The 21,888-nt window shown below is 42.3% G+C and overlaps 1 protein-coding gene across 3 annotated transcripts in view; it reads right to left on the bottom strand.

Moving 5' to 3' along the window:
• The window catches only part of si:dkeyp-72e1.9 (syntaxin-binding protein 4), a 261,457-nt gene that overhangs the window by 93,409 nt on the left and 146,160 nt on the right, over positions 1-21,888 (bottom strand). For all 3 annotated transcript variants that reach the window (XM_061712521.1, XM_061712522.1, XM_061712523.1), the window contains 3 exons: positions 16,364-16,505; positions 14,367-14,473; positions 14,065-14,206 (listed from right to left, as the gene is read on the bottom strand). In XM_061712521.1, the coding sequence (XP_061568505.1) occupies positions 14,065-14,206; positions 14,367-14,473; positions 16,364-16,505 (391 nt within the window). The remainder of the gene's footprint in view (positions 1-14,064; positions 14,207-14,366; positions 14,474-16,363; positions 16,506-21,888) is intronic.

Below are 21,888 nucleotides of genomic sequence, written 5' to 3'. Positions count from 1 at the left end.
GGGTGTATGTGTGTGTGTGTGTGTGTGTGTGTGTGTGTGTGTGTGTGTGTGTGTGTGTGTGTGTGTGTGTGTGTGTGTGTGTGTGCCTTTGTGTATTGTATGTTATGTTCATGGAATTTTGTAGATATATTCTGTCATTTTAAGAGAAAGAAGAGTATGATTTAATTGACTTCGTAGTTGGCTTTAAAATCGGAAATTGGTTAAAGACAGGAAAGGTAAAAGAGAGATTTTGGAAGTTGCAGGTTCAGATGACATGGTCGTAAAAGTCCACTCCTCTCCTCCTCTGAAAAAGGGGAGGGGTTGAATGGGCCTTTTCAACAGGGACTAGATAAAGTAATGCTTTAAAGCTAGAGATTATGCTGATAATAATCTTATTTAGGGGTTGAATTTTTAGAATATATTTGGATATTATAAGATAACATGTTAAGAAGTTTAAATTCATATGAGCCTCTCTCTGTTGACTTGGTTAAAATAATATGAACAATGAGCTTCTTTAAAGGATACATTCTGTGTCTATAAAGGAGACTTTTTATCTGTTAAAAATACATGAGCTTCAGCTTATCTGTTGACATTTTTTAAGATAACATTAACAATGAGCTTCTTTAAAGGATGCATTCTGTGTCTAATAAAGAATACATTTTTTATTTGATAAAGCATGTATGAGCTTCGAGAGAGGACTTTTTGGGAGTTTGTTTGTTTAGGTCAAGAATGTTTGTCTGTCTGTCCCTTGGGTAGCTAATGGGAGCTATCCTCACAAAAACATGCACACAGTCCTGGGCTATACATGCCCCCTCTGGCCAACCGGGGCGCCAGATGGGGTGGGGAGGATCCGGCCGGAATAACGTGATCCTTCCACGCGCTACGTCCGGCCGGAGAATCCTCATCCTGTCTGGTGAAAAGATGCGGCCTGCTCACTCCTCAGGTTAAGGAGGAGACCTGAGCTCAGTGCAGGGCCCTCCCGGGGTTGGTAGAGGATGGCAATGCCCAGGACTGTCACTTAGGTAGGAGCACGGGGTGGTAAAAATGGGAAAAAAAAAAAAAAAAAAAAAAAAAGAATGTTTGTCTGTGTACTGGAGCGCTCCCCCCCAGCGAAATATGGTGAATTGGTTAGGGGCGGCTCACATTCCTTAACTTTCAAGTGAGGGGCATAATAATATTAACGTCTTAGTTGATATGAAGTGTTGATGAATACAGATTTTGGAACCTGTGATAGTACGGATGTTATAATTCTGTCTGTAATTTGTATAGTTGAGGTTACTCTCATTTTTGGGAAGTGGAAGTGCTTTTGCAATTTTCATTTTATTTAGGAAAAGGACCAGATTGAAATGATAAATTACAGATATGGGTTAGAGGTTTTACAATATTATTTAGGACTTTTCTACGGTTATTAATATTAGGACAGTCAGTGTATAATTTACTTTTACATTTTTCAATAGGGTTTGTCACTTTCTGTTTACTGTATCTGTTGCTGAGAGAGGAAATATATATATGAGTAGGCCTTCTCTATAATAGTTGGATTTATGTTCTGATTCACACCATCATCCTTGTTTAATTACCGGTAGGTTGTTCAGGATAATAATAATAATAATAATAATGACTTGGATTTATCTAGCGCCCTTCTAGGCACCCAGAGCGCTTTACAGAAATCATTATTCATTCATACACATTCTCACCAGTGGTGGTAAGCTACATTTGTAGCCACAGCTGCCCTGGGGCAGACTGACGGAAGCGTGGCTGCCATATCGCGCCTAACGGCCCCTCCGACCACCACCAACATTCATACACATTCAAACACATTCACACGGGGCAAGGTGGGTAAGGTGTCTTGCCCAAGGACACTACGACAGCAAACTGGGACAGAGCGGGATTCGAACCGCCGACCTTCCGATCATTGGACGACCCGCTCTACCACCTGAGCTACTGCCGCCCCATAGGATAACTCAAGTTTCCTTTTATATTGTGTTTATTTTCATGTAATAACTGTGTATAATATAGTTTTCTGTTAGGTCTTATGATATCTTTTAGTATATTTTGGTAGATTTTATATCTTGGTTCGGTTTCCTTGGGGTTACCCTTAAAAAAAATATATAAAGATTATTTTCTTTTTACAAGCATTGGTTAGTTCTCCATTAGCGAACCAAGGACTTTGTAAATAAATTCGGATTTATTTGAACGAGAAAGAAGCCTAAGGACGCGAAAAAAGATTACTAGGGAATTTAAAGGAGTGAAAACTGAAAAGCCACTAGGATAAGACAAGGGGGTCGGAAAAGATAACAAAGGAATGTAGGGGTACGGACAGACCAGTCGTAAAAAGCAAAAGGACTCCCTTTCTTCAGTAACCATGTCGTAAACATGTCGGGTGAAACAGAAACAAAAAAAAAAGAAAGGGGAACTTTCGGAGTGCCAGGCGCAGGGTCGTGGCTGAGGTCAAGCCAAGAGGTACTGGTAGTAAAATCAGCATTAAACACACAAATTTTATGAACCAACTTGAGCGCCAAAACCCCCACATGCCATTCCGCACACATAGGGATGGGTGGACAAAAGGGGAGGGGCCCGGGGGGGTTGGCGAGGGGGTTGCCATAGAGACCCAGGAGAGACACGCCCCACAAAGAGACAACAGGGGACTGGCTGCTTCGGAGAAAGAAAAACAGACTCAACCATTCACACGCCCCCTCAGGATGAGGGTGAGGCGTAAGCCCTGAGCTCCCTGTGACCTGATGGGAAGAGAGATACTATGACGATTCACTGTGGTCCTGATGGTTTGATGCTAACCTTTCTGGACGGAGGTACACAACAATGCATGGGTTATCCATCCAGCGGACAATACATCTTATCTCCTCAGCCAGGTCTGGCTGCAGCAGTACAGTATGTTGGACTTTGTTTGAACCAGAAACACCGGCTACTCCTGGCCCGATATACGGTCTATCAACAGTGGCGCCCCTGAGTCGACACCTGGTGTCCTTACGCTTGTTCCCCCAATCCTTTACATATCACATTATTTTACGATACACCTAATGGTAACATGATGCCTTGCACTAACATTATAGACGACTAAGGTGGTATGAACTGACGGATGAGGCTTTGCCCTCATGTATCATTGGTTTTGCGTCTACGCCATCAGGCTAAGGATTTAATGCCTCCAAAGCAAAATTATAATCACCACCCAATAGTTGTACGACATGGTGAAACAACTAGGCGTTAGGATTTACAGTTTTTCTGTAACAGGATCATCAACAAGTGATCCTGTTTCAGAAAAAGGGGGAGTAAGGTTGGTAATTATGTATGACGTGTAAACACGACCCTACATGTATAGAGCATGTAGCAGCTATGGCGAAATTAATCAAAATGGCGAAATGAATCAAAAATGAAATTAATCAAAAGAAATTAAGAAAATGAAGCATCAAATATTTCATACACACACAAAGGATATCATAGGGGGAAAACCACACAAGTGCATGCAAAGAATCGTTCGTGACAACAAAGTCAGGGAAGACTTAGTGAAAACACCATTTGACAAAGCGATTAATTTGTTTTTAGACGGATACTGTTTTAGATACTGGAACGAAGGGTTACAATTAGCATATGCGATAGTAAACGAGGAAGACGAAACATAGGTAACAGTAGATGCTAGAAGGATTGAAGGAATTACAATCTGAATCAGAATCAGATTTATTAGTCAAGTTTGAACATTGCCCAAGGAATTTGACTCCGGTTATTTCGCTTTCCACTCGGATTTGAAAGTAGCAACAGTAAATAACAAATGTACGGTAGATAAAAGTGTGGCACGTATTAAAATATATACGATTAAAAAAAGTGAAAGGTGTAACAGTATAGAGGTAGACATGGTAAAGACAGCTCTTAATAAGAAATATAAATAGTAAGTGGCCTTGAGATGGGAAACGGAGATTGGAATGAGTAGATGTAACCTGATACCACCTGATATATTGTATAATCATTATGGGAGTAGTTATATTCTTTAAGGTAAAGAATACCAGAATGGGCAAACAGATGGCGATTAGGTGAATTAAATTCAGTCCAGGAATGGCATGAGTAATTTTTCTTTTTTGTAAAAGGTCAACATTTTTTAGATAGCTGGGATAAGTATTACAGTAAATAATAGTACAGGAATTTAGATGTTGTCCAAACAAAGGTTTATAAAGAATAAGAAGAGCAGAGCGTGGAAGCAGGTGTCTCGCTTTGAAAAGCAGACCGCATTTTTTGGATTCTTAGATATTTAGTTTTGCAAAAACGATCTATATGACAATTAGAGTTTAGACAGTCACCAATGAGGACTCCAAGGAACTTTGTAGAGTTTACTCTCTTTATTTCTTTATCATTTATTTTGATCTGAAAGGCCAGATTTTCCGTATTCTTTTGTTTCTTTATTGAAACTGAATGATATATAATTTGTTTACTAATATTAAGAGAGGTTTTGTTCATTTTTGATCCAAATATCCACCTTAGAAAGCTCATTGTTAAGGAGATTTTGAATCACATGGATGTTGTTATGTGATACAAGAAAGGTTGTTTCATTGAGCATTCCTAGAAAACATGTCAGTGTTTAGCCCCTGAGGCAGATCATTTTCAACTTTATTCTGTACGAAGATATGTCTTTAGGGAATATTCAACAGTGAACTACGGAGGAGTTTAACAAGAAGGAATATGTTTTTCAGTTATTGTAAAAATTAATTTGATTATCAACCAGTATTTTGGGGCAAATATGCCGTAGTTTCATGTGAGTGAATGATTTTTACTTTTTGTTACGTAGAAATGTCACTTTTCCATAAAGGAAATGTTAATCGTGTGGACAATCCTGAGTACCCCCTCAACGCGTAAAGGATTTCACAGAGTAATTTGCATGTCTGGATTGTTGACGTGGGTGTACATACAGTGCCCAAAGGGAAAGAAATCAGTAATGTTCATAAATAAGCAATTATTGCTCCACACCTATCTGTAGGATAATGTATTGAATCATCTGGAGTTGAGTATTGTGTAGTGGGTGACATCAGGAAGGCGTTTGGGAAACGCTGGATGGGACATGGGATTATGAAGACTAAATTGGCAAAAATCTGTGCACAGACCAAAATGACATGGGTGAACGCGGGCCACGGACTGACCCGTACGAACTACAGACTGGACGATTTTTTCTAGGGCCGCAGAATGCGCCCTACTTGAAGGAGACTGACGAATAACAATTTGGTCAGAAAGCTCACTTCTCCGAACTGCAAAGTTTGGTATCTGCTTACTCCCAAACAGGTCGGAGACGGACGGACAGACACGGACCTCACAGACAGAATGGGTTCCCCTGTGAGTCATCAAGAGACAGTGGTCGGAGCCGAGGTGGACAGGACCCAGAACGGACCTCCCACGTCATCCGACTCCACAGGAAAGGTGACACGTGGTGTCAACGATCGCAGTGGGCAACACCGGACCCCCCCCCCCACGAAGATTAGGACCCCAGATCCGGCTGGATCAGCAGCGTTTATACAAGACATTAGCTCTCAAGAAAGGGGCAGAATAATCCCCTGAGCAGGGTCCACCGGGTGATCAGAATAGTCGACCTCTGACTCCTGAAGAGGAACAATAAAGAAGAAAGAAGATACATAGGGTGATCTCTGATTAAAGATCAAAAGGGGGATTGTTATGATTGATTATATAAAGAATAGTTTAAAATCAAACTGAATATGTAAACTCCATGTGCTGTACTGTTAGTGGTAGTGTATCGGCCCCCTGCTGGCGCTTATCTAGAGTTTTTGTCTGAATTTTCAGATTTCCTTTCTGGATTATTGATCAGTACAGATAAATTCATCATAGTGGGTGATTTTAATATTCATATGGATGTTGAAAGCGATAATCTTAAATTAGCTTTCAATTCTCTTCTAGAATCAATGGGTATCTCACAAAAAGTGGACGGGCCGACGCATTGTTTTGGTCATACTCTCGATCTCGTTCTCACCTACGGTGTTGAAACTGATGGTCTGTTGGTGTCACCTGTTAACTCCCTTTTATCCGACCATTATTTAATAACGTTGGAATTGAATGTTGTTGATGTTGAAGTGCAGGGCAGGAGGTATTATTTTAGCAGATGTTTGTCTGATGAAGCTATTGCTAAATTTAAGGAGACCATTGCTCGTCTTGCGACAGTGGAAAATAGTGAAGCCTCTACTGAAGCAATAGAGGCCAGTGACCTGGGTTCTACCTCTGATGTTGATGTTGATTTTCTTGTTAGTAACACTGCTGATCTGTTGCACTCAGCTTTAGATGAAGTTGCTCCTTTGAAAAGGAGGGTTTCTAGCCACAGGAGCTTAACTCCCTGGTACAATTCAGATATTCGCATGTTGAAACAAAGCGTGCGTAAAATAGAAAGGAAGTGGCACTCTTGTAAGTCTGTAGACTCTTATCGTGAATGGAAAGATATTCTAATAGTATATAAAAAAGCCATTCGCAAAGCAAGAACAGCTTATTATTCAACGTTGATAGAGGATAACAAAAGTAACCCACGTTTTCTGTTCAGCACTGTAGCCAGGCTGACAAAGAGTCACAGCTCTGTGGAGCCGTGTATTCCTGCAGCTCTCAGTAGTGAGGACTTTATGAGCTTCTTTAACAGTAAAATCACGAGAATTAGAGAAGAAATCAACCAGCCGGTTGTGGGCGTTTCTTCAGCTTTAGCGACTTCCCTAGGCTCTGACTTGTCTCTAGACTGTTTTGATCCTATAGACCTCCCTGAGCTGACTTCACTCGTTAATAGAGCTAAGTCAACCACATGTATGTTAGACCCCATCCCGACTCGACTATTCAAAAATGTTTTTTCTCTTATTGGTGTGACAATACTGGACCAAATCAACCTATCCCTAAGCTTAGGATATGTACCACAGGTTTTCAAAGTGGCAGTAATTAAACCTTTACTTAAAAAACCTTCCCTTGACCCAGACACCTTAGCTAATTATAGGCCAATTTCTAACCTTCCATTTGTATCTAAAATTCTGGAAAAGGCAGTTTCAAGCCAGTTATGTGACTATTTGTATAGAAATGATCTGTTTGAAGTCTTTCAGTCAGGGTTCAGAATGCATCATGGCACAGAGACAGCACTGGTTCGAGTTACGAATGACCTTCTTATGGCCTCAGATAAGGGATTAGTGTCCATATTGGTTTTACTGGACCTCAGTGCTGCTTTTGACACTGTTGATCATGGCATTTTACTGCACAGGTTAGAGCATGTTGTTGGGATTAAAGGGACAGCTCTACGTTGGTTTAAATCATATCTATCTGACAGGTTCCAGTTTGTTCATGTACATGAGGTTTCTTCAGAACAGTCGAGGGTCTGTTATGGTGTTCCGCAGGGTTCAGTGCTAGGGCCAATCTTGTTTAGTTTATACATGCAGCCCTTGGGAAGTATAATCCAGAATCACGGCATACACTTTCATTGTTATGCTGATGATACGCAGCTCTACTTGTCTATGAAGCCGGATGAAACAGAACCGTTAGTTAAACTTCAGGCATGTCTTAGGGACATCAAGGACTGGATGTCCAGAAATTTCTTGCTTCTAAATTCAGATAAAACAGAGGTTATCATTCTTGGTCCAGAGCATCTTAGGAAGGGATTAGATGGTGTTGCGATGGCTTCCAGTGCAACTGTGAGAAACCTTGGTGTTGTTTTCGATCAGGATTTGTCGTTTAAACCATATGTTAATCAGGTTTGTAAAATAGCGTTTTTCCATCTCCGTAATATTGCAAAGATTAGGAAAATCCTCTCGCAGAGGGATGCAGAAAAACTAGTTCATGCGTTTGTATCTTCTAGACTGGATTACTGTAATGTGTTGTTAGCAGGATGTCACAGCCGCATTTCACACCGTCGACTACATCCTGCTACACCGCCTTCACTCCACCATCGGACTCCGCAATACCGCCCAGGACTGGTTAGGATCTTATCTCGCCGAAAGAACCGAGTACATCTCCTTGGGAAGCGTTAAATCCCGGACCCAGCCTGTCACCTGTGGTGTCCCTCAAGGATCTGAACTCGGCCCCACCCTCTTCACCCTGTATATGCTTCCCCTCGGCAGTGTCATCAGCAGGCACGGTTTAGCTTTCCACTGCTATGCTGATGACACACAGCTATACATAAAACTGGACCCATCTTCAGCAGAGTCAACTTCATCACACTCACCATCTGCCTGGAGGAGATCAAGGCGTGGATAAAACAGCACTTTTTACAACTAAACCGTGAGCCATGCTCATCGGAACCCCACATCAGGTTAAAGTCAACCAACCTGGGTGTTAGAATGGACCCCCACCTCAACTATGAGGCCCACATCAATCACCTCCGTCAAACATCCTTCTTCCACCTCAAAAACATAGCCCAACTCTGCCCCATCCTGTACCTGAATGATGCTGAAAAATTGGTCCACGCCTTCGTCTCCTCCAGGCTCGATTACTGCAATGCATACGACCACATCACTCCCATCCTCCACTCACTGCACTGGCTCCCCATCTCCTCCCGGACAGAATACAAAATCTCCCTGTTAACCTACCAATGCGTCCATGGCAACGCACCCCCTTACCTCAAGGAGCTGATCCATCCTCAGCCCCCCACCTGCACCCGTTCAGCAAACAAGAACAACCTCCTCAAACCCACCAAGACTAAACTGGTCACAATGGGAGACCGGGCCTTCTGTTCCGTTGCCCCCCGCCCACCTGAGAGAACCACAGTCTGACTCTTTCAAGAGCAGACTTAAGACCCACCTTTTCAGTAAAGCATACGCCAGCTATGACTTGCCATTGATTTTTATGACTTTTTATGACTTTTTTATGTTTTAGTGATAATACTGCTGCTTTGTGTTGATTTTCTTGCCTTAAATGCTATAGCACTTTGAGATTCACTGAATGTAAAGTGCATTATAAATTAAATTCATTATTATTAGGGCCCGAGCACTTGCAGTGCGAAGGCCCTATTGTATTTGCAGGAATTTTTAGGGCCCGAGCACCTTCAGTGCGAAGGCCCTATTGTATTTGCAGGAATTTTTATTAGGGCCCGAGCACCTTCAGTGCGAAGGCCCTATTGTATCTGTAGGAATTTTTTATTATTATTAGGGCCCGAGCACTTGCAGTGCGAAGGCCCTATTGTATCTGTAGGAATTTTTTTTTCTTTCTTTCTTTATTTCTTCTGACGAAAGGAGGGCCTTTTTGCCCCCCTAAACGTCCCCAAAAAGTCACCAAATTTTGCAAGCAAGTCAGGCCTGGCGAAAAATTTGATATTTAATGGTTTGCATTAATGGGCGTGGCAAAATGGCTCAACAGCGCCCCCTTGAAAACTTTGTGCCTTAAGCCCCACGATACGGTTTGTCGTACATGCACGAAAATCAGTACACACCTGTATCATGGCGCAACTTAAACAAAAGTCTCTTGGGGTCATGCCCGAAACCGAACAGGATGTCGGCCATTTTGAATTAAACGTGTCATTTTGGCGAAATGTATGCCATTCCTTTGGCAGTTAATTCAGCCCGAACCGTAACGTGCACCCAGGTGTGTTATACATCAAAATGTGCGTCTACATCCTGCGACACCACGCATTACTTTTCTCTTTCAAAAGTGTTACCGTGGCGACGCTAGACGCCAAAAGGCGCGCCCCCCCTTCATGTGATTGGTCCATATTTGATAGTTCTTCAAAAGTCACCAAATTTTGTATGCAAGCCAGACTTGGCGATAAATTTGATATTTCATGGTTTGCATTAATGGGCGTGGCCTAACGGCTCAACAGCGCCCCCTAGATGACTTTTATCTGCCATAACTTTTGAATGGTTTGACATAGGAAGTTGTGGGTGGTGTCATGGGACTCTGTAATGAGTCCTTAAGCTTCGTTGGCCTTAATAAGCCCCGCCCCTTCTTCTGATTGGTTGTCCCGATTTTCTGCTATAACATTGGAATGGTTTGACATAGAGAGTCCTGGGTGGTGTCATCAGATTCTTTATGGAGTCCTTGACCTTCACTGGCCAGAATTAGCCCCGCCTCTTCTTCTGATTGGTTGTCCCTTTTTTCTGCTATAACTTTTGAATGGTTTGACATAGAGAGTCGTGGGTGGTGTCATGGGACTTTGTACTGAGTTCTTAAGCTTCGTTGGCCTTAATTAGCCCCGCCCCTTCTTCTGATTGGTTGTCCCGATTTTCTGCTATAACTTTTGAATGGTTTGACATAGAGATTCGTGGGTGGTGTCATGGGACTCTGTAATGAGTCCTTGAGCTTCGTTGGCCTTAAATAGCCCCGCCCCTTCTTCTGATTGGTTGTCCCTATTTTCTGCTATAACTTTTGAATGGTTTGACATAGAGAGTCGTGGGTGGTGTCATGGGACTCTGTAATGAGTCCTTGAGCTTTGTTGGCCTTAATTAGTCCCGCCCCTTCTTCTGATTGGTTGTCCCGATTTTCTGCTATAACTTTTGAATGGTTTGACATAGAGAGTCGTGGGTGGTGTCATCAGATTCTTTATGGAGTCCTTGACCTTCATTGGCCTGAATTAGCCCCACCCCTTCTTCTGATTGGTTGTCCCTTTTTTCTGCTATAACTTTTGAATGGTTTGACATAGAAAGTCGTGGGTGGTGTCATGGGACTCTGTAATGAGTTCTTAAGCTTCGTTGGCCTTAATTAGCCCCGCCCCTTCTTCTGATTGGTTGTCCCGATTTTCTGCTATAACTTTGGAATGGTTTGACATAGAGAGTCGTGGGTGGTGTCATCAGATTCTGTATGGAGTCCTTGACCTTCATTGGCCTGAATTAGCCCCGCCCCTTGTTCTGATTGGTTGTCCCTTTTTTCTGCTATAACTTTTGAATGGTTTGACATAGGAAGTCGTGGGTGGTGTCTTTTCTGATATGCTTATGGGGGGCGGTGGCTGTGAGTGCGAGGGCCCGTTCATCGCTGCTTGCAGCTTTAATTGTCATTAAAACCGATAATATTCCTATTTGTTTTATTTGAAATGAGAGAAAAACATTTTATCAAATTTATTAATTTATTAAAATTTTATTAAAATAGAAAAATAATATTTATAGCTTATAGGCTATAAAAAATAATGTTCATTAAAGCAGCCGGCGCTTGTGGATGGCCTGGTGACCGTTGAAACTGCATATCCCATCATGCATTGCAACCGGAACTTCCGCAGTACAGCTGTCAAATCACAAACCAGATTATCCGTCGTAGCTCCTTAACCATAGATGCAATTCAAAATATTTAAACGGTTTCTGAAAGCAGAGAATGAGAGCTTTTTGGTTATGTATGGCATGATACATTAGACCTTACGGTAATAATTCGCTGAGCGAGGAAAGCAGCAATTTTTTTTCCTGCTATTTCCCACCCAAGCCGCTAGGTGGCGCATCGCGTTGGTTGTAAAGGATAGTCACGATTCTTAGGACGTAAAAGAAGTCATCTCTTGCCGTGGAGGAAACTGGCTGTATCACTGGTAAAAAATATACTTTATATACTATAAAGAGATGCAGGGGTGGATGCTGGGGGAGAGAAGCGCGGGGGGGCAATAAGGGGTGGGGGGGGTGGGAGATGCGCATGAACATTACACAGAGGAAAAAAGTTAAGAAAAGATGAGCAGGAGGGGTTATAAAAAACCACAATGGCTTATAAGCTCCCCCCTCCTAAAAACAATAATTCACAAAACCATATAAGCACAATACATAGGCCTATACAGTGTAAATTATAACTCAGTTATACGATACTTCAGAATACAATTAAATAGCTTAGAAATATATTTGAATAATGGTGATGAAAAACATAGATATATTAAAAATCTATCAACTTTTTTTCAGCTTTTTTTTTAATGCAGATAATGTTGAGCATGTTTCACTTAGATGTTTTAAACTGTTCCACAGCACAACACCTTGATACATAAATTAAAATTTAGCAATTGTGGTTCTACAGAAGGGGATATGATCATTCCTTTTTCTTGTGGAGGATGAATGATAATAAGAATTAACGTCAAAATAATTATGAAAATGTCTGTTTTAGAATTTGCTGAATTATAATTCTTATTTTTATTCTTAAAGATGATGAAATTAGACTTTGTAACATTAAGCGATAGTTTGTTTAACTGAAACCACTGAGCACAGTGAGTGAGCCCTGAATTTGCCTTATCAATTAGTGAGTCAGGGTTAGTGTCAGTAACAAGAAAATTGGTGTCATCAGCAAATAAGATAGGTGACACAATGCTAGATGCTTTAGGTAAATCATTGATGTATATCAAAAACAACAATGGACCCAAAATGGACCCTTGTGAAACTCCACATTTGAGAACATCCCGCTGTGACAATTTATCATTAAAAATTACATTTCTGTTGTGCAAATAGTTTTCAACCCATTGCAAAACTCTATTTTTAAAACCATAACAAGACATTTTTGATAATAAAATTCCATAATTAAAGGAGCTGTATGTAAGAGCAATAATAAAACGAATCATAAAATGACCCCGATATGTCAACAGACATTTAAAAATCATGTTCATTTCAAATACTTATGTCACTGACAACAGCACTCAAGCCAGGATATTCCCGTTTAAAAAGAGGAGTTGCAGCCCTCAACTGATGTTTATGTTGTCATTTTTTGTTTTGGCCTGAAGCTCCACCCTCCACCTATCTCCCAATCACCAAGTCAGTATTGTTTCTGAAGCTCCACCCTCCACCTATCTCCCAATCACCAAGTCAGTATTGTTTCTGAAGCTCCACCCTCCACCTATCTCCCAATCACCAAGTCAGTATTGTTTCTGAAGCTCCACCCTCCACCTATCTCCCAATCACCAAGTCAGTATTGTTTCTGAAGCTCCACCCTCCACCTATCTCCCAATCACCAAGTCAGTATTGTTTCGGCATCCGGGTTGCCAGCTCGGCTCTAATTATGGCAGCCATGGCAGCCTACGTTCCTGCTGCATTCTGCAGCCTACCTGGCAACCTCTGGTCGGGGGGAGGAGGGGGAGGGTACATGCCGCTCAACAATATTTTGAAAGTGACTGCAGTACCAGTTTTGGCCATTTCTTACAGACGGCTCCTTTAACTGTGTCAAAAGCTTTTGATAAATCTAAGAAAATTCCTAAAGCGTATTCATTTTTCGTAAAAATCTTTTCTCTAAGATGCAAGAGAGCCATATAGGTAGAACAATTTTTTTCTAAAACTATATTGATGCTCATACAAAATGCTTTTGGCATCGAGATGCTTCAGAATTCTGGTATATACCAACCTCTCAAGTATCTTAAAAAAGCAAGGGAGAATGGATATAGGACGATAATTTGAAAATACAGATGGATCATCAGCTTTAAACAGTGGGATGACCCTGGCAAGTTTGACATCTTGTGGGATAATACCAGATTCAAGTGATGAAGAAAAATACACGTTAAAGGAAAAATAATTGTAGGTGCGACTTTTTTTATGAGATAGGCTGTAATTTCATCATGGCCAGCATAAGAAGTTTTAAGGTTCTTAATAATATCAAGTACCTCCGAAGGCTTTATTGGTCTATCAATCGTATTTTGAATATTCTCTGACCTGGAGGGAGGGCGGTGGCCATTAGTGCGAGGGCCCGATCAACGATGCTTGCAGCTTTAATTATTATTATTATTATTATTATTATTATTATTATTATTATTATTATTATTATTATTATTATCATTATTATTATTATTATTATTATTATTATTATTATTATTATGTTGATCCGCGGACCAACCTTGTTAAGGAGCATCAAACTCACTCTTATCTATGCGGAAATAACGGCGAAATATAAAGAAGGCTTCCCAAAGTGTGATCCATGGTGAAACAGGAAACTGAAGATGTGCACGCTATACATAGATATACTGTATGTAGGCTGTATGCACTTTGGTCCCTCCAGGTCTGCAACGCAGGCTTCCTGAGCGTCCACAGGCGATTTGTGATGCTTTCAGTAAGGCTTTTTTTTTTTTTTTTACAGAAAATACTGCTGCTTTTGCTTTAACCTCATTTTTTTGCAAGACTGATGCAAAAAATAATGATAAGATGTAATTAAAAGGGGGACACTCCTAGCAGAAAAATGAAATGCTATGGAGCTGACCTCTTGTGATCTGATGTGGACTCTTAAGCGTCCAGGATTGTAGCTGCTGCCAGTCGCTCGGTGGACTCCGTTATGGAGGGAAGTACTGCTTGGAAAAATTCCTTTACCTGGAATGAAGGCTATCTCGACCATATTGTCTTGCCTACAGACAAAAAAATAAACAAAAAAACATACATGCATGCACAAAGGCAAAAATGTTTAAACTTTTTTTTATAAGAAAGTACTAGAAAGAAGATGCACTGTGACACGTAGCACAAGTGATTAACTGCGCTCTTTTAGATAATAATACACAAATCACTTACCCAAGTCTGGCTTTGTTCAGCATACTTTTGGCCTCTTCATGGGTCAAACCTATCAGGGACTCCTTGTTAATGGCAATAAGCTGATCTCCAGGCCTCAGGCGTCCATCCTGCACAGGCAAACAAATTCTTTCATATTTTTACCTGTACGCAGATTCACCATTGACTTAGTTTTCTGAACATTAATTTGTAGCAAGATCAATGAAGAATTCATCAGTTTACTAAACAAAAACAAAAATAAGACATAATGATAAACAGTGTAATGGATCTTAAAGATTCACCATGGATATCTGCAGTTATTGAATTCTTACACTGCATAAACTAATTGCTTAGAATGTAAAAAAAGCCTTATTTCAAGAAAAATTGAAAGGTTAGAGTTAGAATGTTTAAAATAAGACAATTTTGACTGGACTTATAGAATATTATGCTTATTATTAAAGGGGCCTGTTTTTCCAGTGTATGTATATATTTAAGTATGTCTGCAGTAAAAGAGAGCAGTTTTAGCCTAAAAAGCTTTCACAAACTGGTGGACAGTAATAAGTCCAAAAATCTGATGGTAATGTGCGTGAGTTAACAAAACTCAATTCAATTCAAATGTATTTATATAGGGTCTATGACACACACGTCTCTAGGATCTTACCAGAGACCCAGAACATGAACCCAGAGCAGTTATTACATAAACAATGGCAGGTAAAAACTCCCCGAGTGGGGACAGTTTGTTCATAAGGGCAATCAGGTGGCACATCACCACTGAGAAAAGCATTTATTTATTCATTCAATCTAAGGCTCTGTTACAATCATCATGACTGATTTGACAGCTTGGGCAATCTGTGTGTGTTATTGTCCAATTAGCATAAAGCCATGCTACCAAACATCTCGCCACCTCTTGGATGATTTCAGCCAGGATCAAAATTGCACAAGAACTCTCCCATAGGCTACCATTCATCAGTTTTTTACAAACCTCAGGCACCTCAATGCGACGTCTGCGACGAGGACTCACAGAAATGGGCTCATATATGTAGTGTAGGACCAGCGGAGCAGCAGTGATGCAGACACAGTGGCTGATATTCATGGCAAGTGAAGAAAAAGGAATGTGTATCATAATCTATATAACTAGTCAAGTCCATAGTTACTCAGATAGCCTCATGATGCCCACTGTCATGTTCTAGGTTTTGATTGCGTTATCAGACTCTGGTTTAGACCTAAGTTTAAGCCATTTACTTGCGCTCTTCTGTTATGTTGATGCCTGGTAATATAATGATAATATTATTTGATAATGCATTTTACCCTTCTCAAGCACACTACACATAAGGTAAAAACAAACAGTTAAGCCAAATACCATAGAATGACAAGCTCAGTCACACAGCTCCGTCACATCGCGGGTAGTCAGCTGAGGTGGCTTGGGCATCTGTATCGGATCCTCCTGGAGGCCTCCCTAGGGAGGTGTTCCAGGCATGTCCCTCCTCCCTAGAGAGGTGTTCCAGGGGTGTTCCTCCCCCCTAGGGAGGTGTTCCAGGCGTGTCCATCCTCCCTAGGGAGGTGTTCCAGGTATGTCCCTCCTCCCTAGGGAGGTGTCCCAGGCATGTCCCTCCTCCCTAGGGAGGTGTTCCAGGCATGTCCCTCCTCCCTAGAGAGGTGTTCCAGGCATGTCCCTCCTCCCTAGGGAGGTGTTCCAGGCATGTCCCTCCTCCCGTGGGAGGAGTTCCAGGCATGTCCCACCGTTAGGAGACCCCGGGGAAGACCCAGGACACGCTGGAGAGACTATGAGAGACTATGTCTCTCGACTGGCTTGGTCGAGAGACATCTTGGAATTCCCCCAGAAGGGCAGGAAGAAGTGTCTGGGATGAGGGAAGTCTGGGCACCTCTGCTCAGACTGCGGCAGTTTTGGATAAGCTGCTCAAAAATGGATGGATGGTATGATCTTGTGTGTATTGCTAACATAATTCTCTTCATTCTGGGATGACTTCATTATGTTATTTAAAGTTATTGTCATTCCTTACCCTGTGACAGTCTCCTCCAGACAACACCTCCTGGATGAAGACTGCAGGACCATCAGGCCTGTTGGAGCCTCCCCCGATGGTGATTCCTAAACTATTGGATCGTGCAATGGAAATTAGCTGAATCACTCCTTCCCCAGGGTGACTGAGAACACAGACACAAAATTTTTTAAATGTTTTTAAGAAAATAATTAACAGTTTTACAATTATTTAAAGTACCTGACACATGGTGTCAGGTCCTACAAAACACCTTATATTGTCCATTAGAGGGTAATTGTCATATTTCTGCCGATTTGTGTATTTTGTTAATGGGAAGTAACTTCATTACAGAAACAAAAAAGGCAGTTATTGCTTATTTAATAATCTTACTTTGTCATAAGCTCCTCGGTGGCAGGGCACCGGGGGTGGATGAGATTCGCCCTGAGTACCTCAAGTCTCTGGATGTCGTAGGGCTGTCTTGGTTGACACGCCTCTGCGACATTGCATGGAGGAAGGGGACAGTACAGCTGGGGTGGCAAACCGGGGTGGTGGTCCCTCTGTTTAAAAAGGGGGACCGGAGAGTGTGTTCCAACTACAGGGGGATCACACTTCTCAGCCTCCCGGGGAAAGTCTACGCCAGGGTACTGGAGAGGAGATTACGGCCGATAGTCGAACCTCGGATTCAGGAGGAACAATGCGGTTTTCGTCCCGGTCGTGGAACACTGGACCAGCTCTATACCCTCCGCAGGGTGCTCGAGGGTTCATGGGAATTTGCCCAACCAGTCTACATGTGTTTTGTGGATCTGGAGAAGGCATTTGACCGTGTCCCTCGTGCCATTCTGTGGGGGGTGCTGAGTGAGTATGGAGTCCGGGGCCCTCTACTAAGGGCTGTCCGGTCTCTGTATGATCGAAGCAGGAGTCTGGTTCGCATTGCCGGCAGTAAGTCAGACTTGTTCCCAGTGCATGTTGGACTCCGGCAGGGCTGCCCTTTGTCACCGGTCCTGTTCATAATTTTTATGGACAGGATTTCTAGGCGCAGCCAGGGGCCGGAGGGGATCCGGTTTGGGGACCTCAGGATTTCATCTCTGCTTTTTGCAGATGATGTTGTCCTGTTGGCTTCATCAGACCGGGACCTCCAGCATGTGCTGGGGCGGTTTGCGGCCGAGTGCGATGCGGCAGGGATGAGAATCAGCACCTCCAAGACCGAGGCCATGGTTCTCGACCGGAAAAGGGTGGCGTGCCTTCTCCAGGTGGGTGGAGAAGTCCTGCCTCAGGTGGAGGAGTTCAAGTATCTCGGGATCTTGTTCACGAGTGAGGGAACAATGGAGCGTGAGATTGACAGACGGATCGGTGCAGCGTCCGCAGTAATGCGGTCGATGTACTGGACCGTCGTGGTGAAGAGGGAGCTGAGTCGAAAGGCGAAGCTCTCGATTTACCGGTCAATCTACGCCCCTACCCTCACCTATGGTCATGAACTTTGGGTAGTGACCGAAAGGACAAGATCGCGGATACAAGCGGCCGAGATGAGTTTCCTCCGCAGGGTGGCTGGACGCTCCCTTAGAGATAGGGTGAGGAGTTCGGTCACCCGGGAGGAGCTCGGAGTCAAGCCGCTGCTCCTCCACATTGAGAGGAGTCAGCTGAGGTGGCTTGGGCATCTGTACCGGATGCCTCCTGGACGCCTCCCTAGGGAGGTGTTACAGGCATGTCCCACCGGGAGGAGACCCCGGGGAAGACCCAGGACACGCTGGAGAGACTATGTCTCTCGGCTGGCCTGGGAACGCCTCGGACTCCCCCCGGAAGAGCTGGAGGAAGTGTCTGGGGTGAGGGAAGTCTGGGCATCCCTGCTGAGGCTGCTGCCCCCGCGACCCGGTAACGGATAAAGCGGGAGAAGATGAGTGATGAATGAGATGAGTGAGACTTTGTCATATAACAAGGCAGATACTTTCATCGAATTTGTGTACAATCAATCAGAGCACAAGGTTTCAAAATTTAGATTGGTCACCAGAACAAGTCTGCTAACCTGAACACACACACCTTTACTTTCACCATTAGTATATTCAAGCTTATTTAATATTCCTTCCAGATGTACATGTATTGGTTGAGATTGCTTTATCTGCCATCACTACCCTCTTCTGGAGTTTGTCCACAACTTCAATGTTTGACTGTTTATCACTCAAAGAAATCCCACAAAAAATGTGTTCTTTCACTCTCAAGCAGCCTTCAAGATCTTCCCACCTTACTTTGGACCTGATTAAACCAGATATTCCGGTGAACCATTCCCGCTAGGTTCAGGAATAGACCATATTTTCCTTTTTCCTTTGGTTGACTTATACTCAGGATCTAGGTGTTCATCTAATCAAACATCTAATGTGGTGCTGCAGTACCGGTTATGTGAACGTGCCCATTTTTCTCTCTTTTTTAACAACTGTCTGCATATATAGCAATGATTAGTGCCTGAAGTGGCAAAAACCTTTTCTGGCAAAAATGCATTTTAATCGTGTTAGTTTTGTGTACGTAGGTGAGTGTGAAAGTGAATGTGTCCTCCACCAGTTCCCTTTTACAGACTGATCAAACATACTTTAAGAGATGAAACACTGGTTCTGCAAAAAAACGGGAAAAAGAATGACACAAGCTCTTTTTTCTTAATACTTGAATTAGTGTGTATGAATGTATGCGTACTCGTGTGCTTAAAGATGCATATGTGAGTGGTGTTGTTGTTCGTGTGTGGGGGTAAACATTGATGGACATAAATTCTACAAAAACTGTACAAAGTAGATATAAATATAGGTGTGCACATACAGATGGAAGTACATATACGAGTACACATACCTAAACATACATGCTCAAAAATATACTAATTTGTGCAAATTTGTGCAAACCTATACAGATATATACTACTATTTCTACTGATCAATAACAATAATACTAATATTTCTAATAATTATGAAATAAATAGGTGACATACACATATTTATACACACACACACACACACACACACACACACACACACACACACACACACACACACACACACACACACACACACACACACACTTAACTGATTTTAATTGGTTTGTTGTGCAGTCACCAGTAAACAAGTGTATATTCATGATATTATCTTTGATTTTACCGTCTACATTAATCTGTATATAGATTTATGTGTATAAATCTATTTTATGTGGTTTATATCCAGACATCTACAAACTTTTCATCTAACAAACAAAATTACAGCATCATGGCGTCTAATATATACTGTTACATAGTTAATTTACTAATATTACTAGCAGTATAAGTGCATACATGTAAATATAAATAAATACACCTGCACATGAATACTCATACACAAATGCATAGAAATATATACAAAAGTACATCCAAATATTTGTGTACATAAGCAACAATACACATGCCCAAATGTACCAACCTAAAATAGGAATAGTGATGACAAAAAAAACGACAATACATAATCAACAAAAGCACAATAACAAAAATAACAACAATATTGGTAATAATAACACTGATAATAATGATAGAACCAGTAACAGTGCCCGTCAGTATCACCGTCCCCACCACACCATCCAACTCCATCATCTCAGGTTGTCTTACCCTGGATTCACACCAAAAGCTTCACGAGCATCATTAGCAGCCGACAGCCATTCATTTTCAATAATCCCTTGGTACAAAGGGCGTCTGGCACATCGGAAGCAGCAAGGGGCGCAAGGCCAGCGACCAGAGCGTCAATTTAAAATTGGAAGAATCTCAACTTTATGCAAATGAGCAGCAGCAACGCCAAAGCAGCGTCCAATTACAGACCGGGGTTCCCAAGGCGAGAAGCCTTGCCCAAGGTGGGAGAAAGAGAATATGTGGATTAAAGAAAAACTGCCATATATATATATATATATATATATATATATATATATATATATATATATATATATATATATATATATATATATATATATATATATATATATATATTAGTGCTGGGCGGTATGACCAAAGATTTATATCACGGTATTTTTCAAAATGATATCGGTTTCACGGTATATCACTGTTTTTTTTTTTCATGCACAACTGGGTGTTAACCACATCTAATGATTTGGAAAGGAATTGCTGCAGTAAATTGGCTTAGAATGCTGCTGACGTCCCTGACTCCCCCGGTCTGGCCTTCGGCAGGAGGGTCCCCCCTTATGATCCTGGTCCTGGTCCAGGTTTCTTCCCTCCTAAAGGGGAGTTTTTCTTGCCACTGTTTGTCTTAAGGTTTTTCTCCCACTAGGGGAGTTTTTACCTGCCATTGTTTATGTAATAATTGCTCGGGGGTTATGTCCTGGGTCTCTGGAAAGCGCCTAGAGACAACTTTTGTTGTAATAGTATATAAATAAAAAATAAAATTAAAGCTGCAAGCAGCGATGAACGGGCCCTCGCACTCACGTCCACCGCCCCCCATAAGCATATCAGAAATGACACCACCCACGACTCTCTATGTCAAACCATTCAAAAGTTATAGCAGAAAAAAGGAACAACCAATCAGAAGAAGGGGCCGGGCTAATTCAGGCCAATGAAGGTCAAGGACTCCATACAGAGTCTGATGACACCACCCACGACTCTCTGTGTCAAACCATTCAAAAGTTATGGCAGAAAATCGGGACAACCAATCAGAAGAAGGGGCGGGGCTAATTCAGGCCAATTATGGTCAAGGACTCAATACCAAGTCCCATGACACCACCCACGACTCTTTATGTCAAACCATTCAAAAGTTATGGCAGAGAAAAGTATTCTAGGGGGCGCTGTTGAGCCGTTAGGCAACGCCCATTAATGCAAACCAGGAAATATCAAATGTATCACCAGGCCTGGCTTGCATGCAAAATTTGGTGCCTTTTAGGGAACTATCAAATATGGACCAATCAGATGAAGGGGACGAGCGCTTTTTCGCGTCTAGCGTCGCCACGGTAACACTTTTGAAAGAGAAAAGTAATGCGTGGTGTCGCAGGATGTAGACGCACATTTTGATGTAAAAAAAATACAAAAATTGCTCACAAAAAATGTCGTCACTAATCCAGGCTCGAACTCTCAACTTCTGGAACCAAAGACCGCAATGCTGTGGCTGAGCTATGTCTCAGCTTTCCCTTTCCCTTCGACTTACTGCCTTAGGAGGGACCACCACAGTGATAAAATGTCTGGAACTTTTTTTTCCTAATTTTTTAAATATTTGTAAGGTAGCCTATAAATATTAGTAAAACACTACTATTTTTATTACTTTTTCTGTAACCATTCTACCGAGGTTCTAACCGGGCTGAGCACGGGTCTATTTCTGATGTCACCATATTACAGGCAGCTGATTGGTCGGGGAGCGGGGCCGGCACAACCCTCCGCGCCACTGATCAGTCGGGGGGCGGGGCCGTCATCACCCTACTCGCCACTGATTGGTCGGGGGGCGGGGCCGTCATCACCCTACTCGCCACTGATTGGTCGGGGGGCGGGGCCGTCATCACCCTACTCGCCACTGATTGGTCAGGGGGCGGGGCCGTCATCACTCTACTCGCCACTG

The sequence above is a fragment of the Cololabis saira genome, chromosome 21, assembly GCF_033807715.1.
Source record: "Cololabis saira isolate AMF1-May2022 chromosome 21, fColSai1.1, whole genome shotgun sequence".
Lineage (NCBI taxonomy): Eukaryota > Metazoa > Chordata > Actinopteri > Beloniformes > Belonidae > Cololabis > Cololabis saira.
This window is presented reverse-complemented; position numbering and strand designations above follow the sequence as displayed.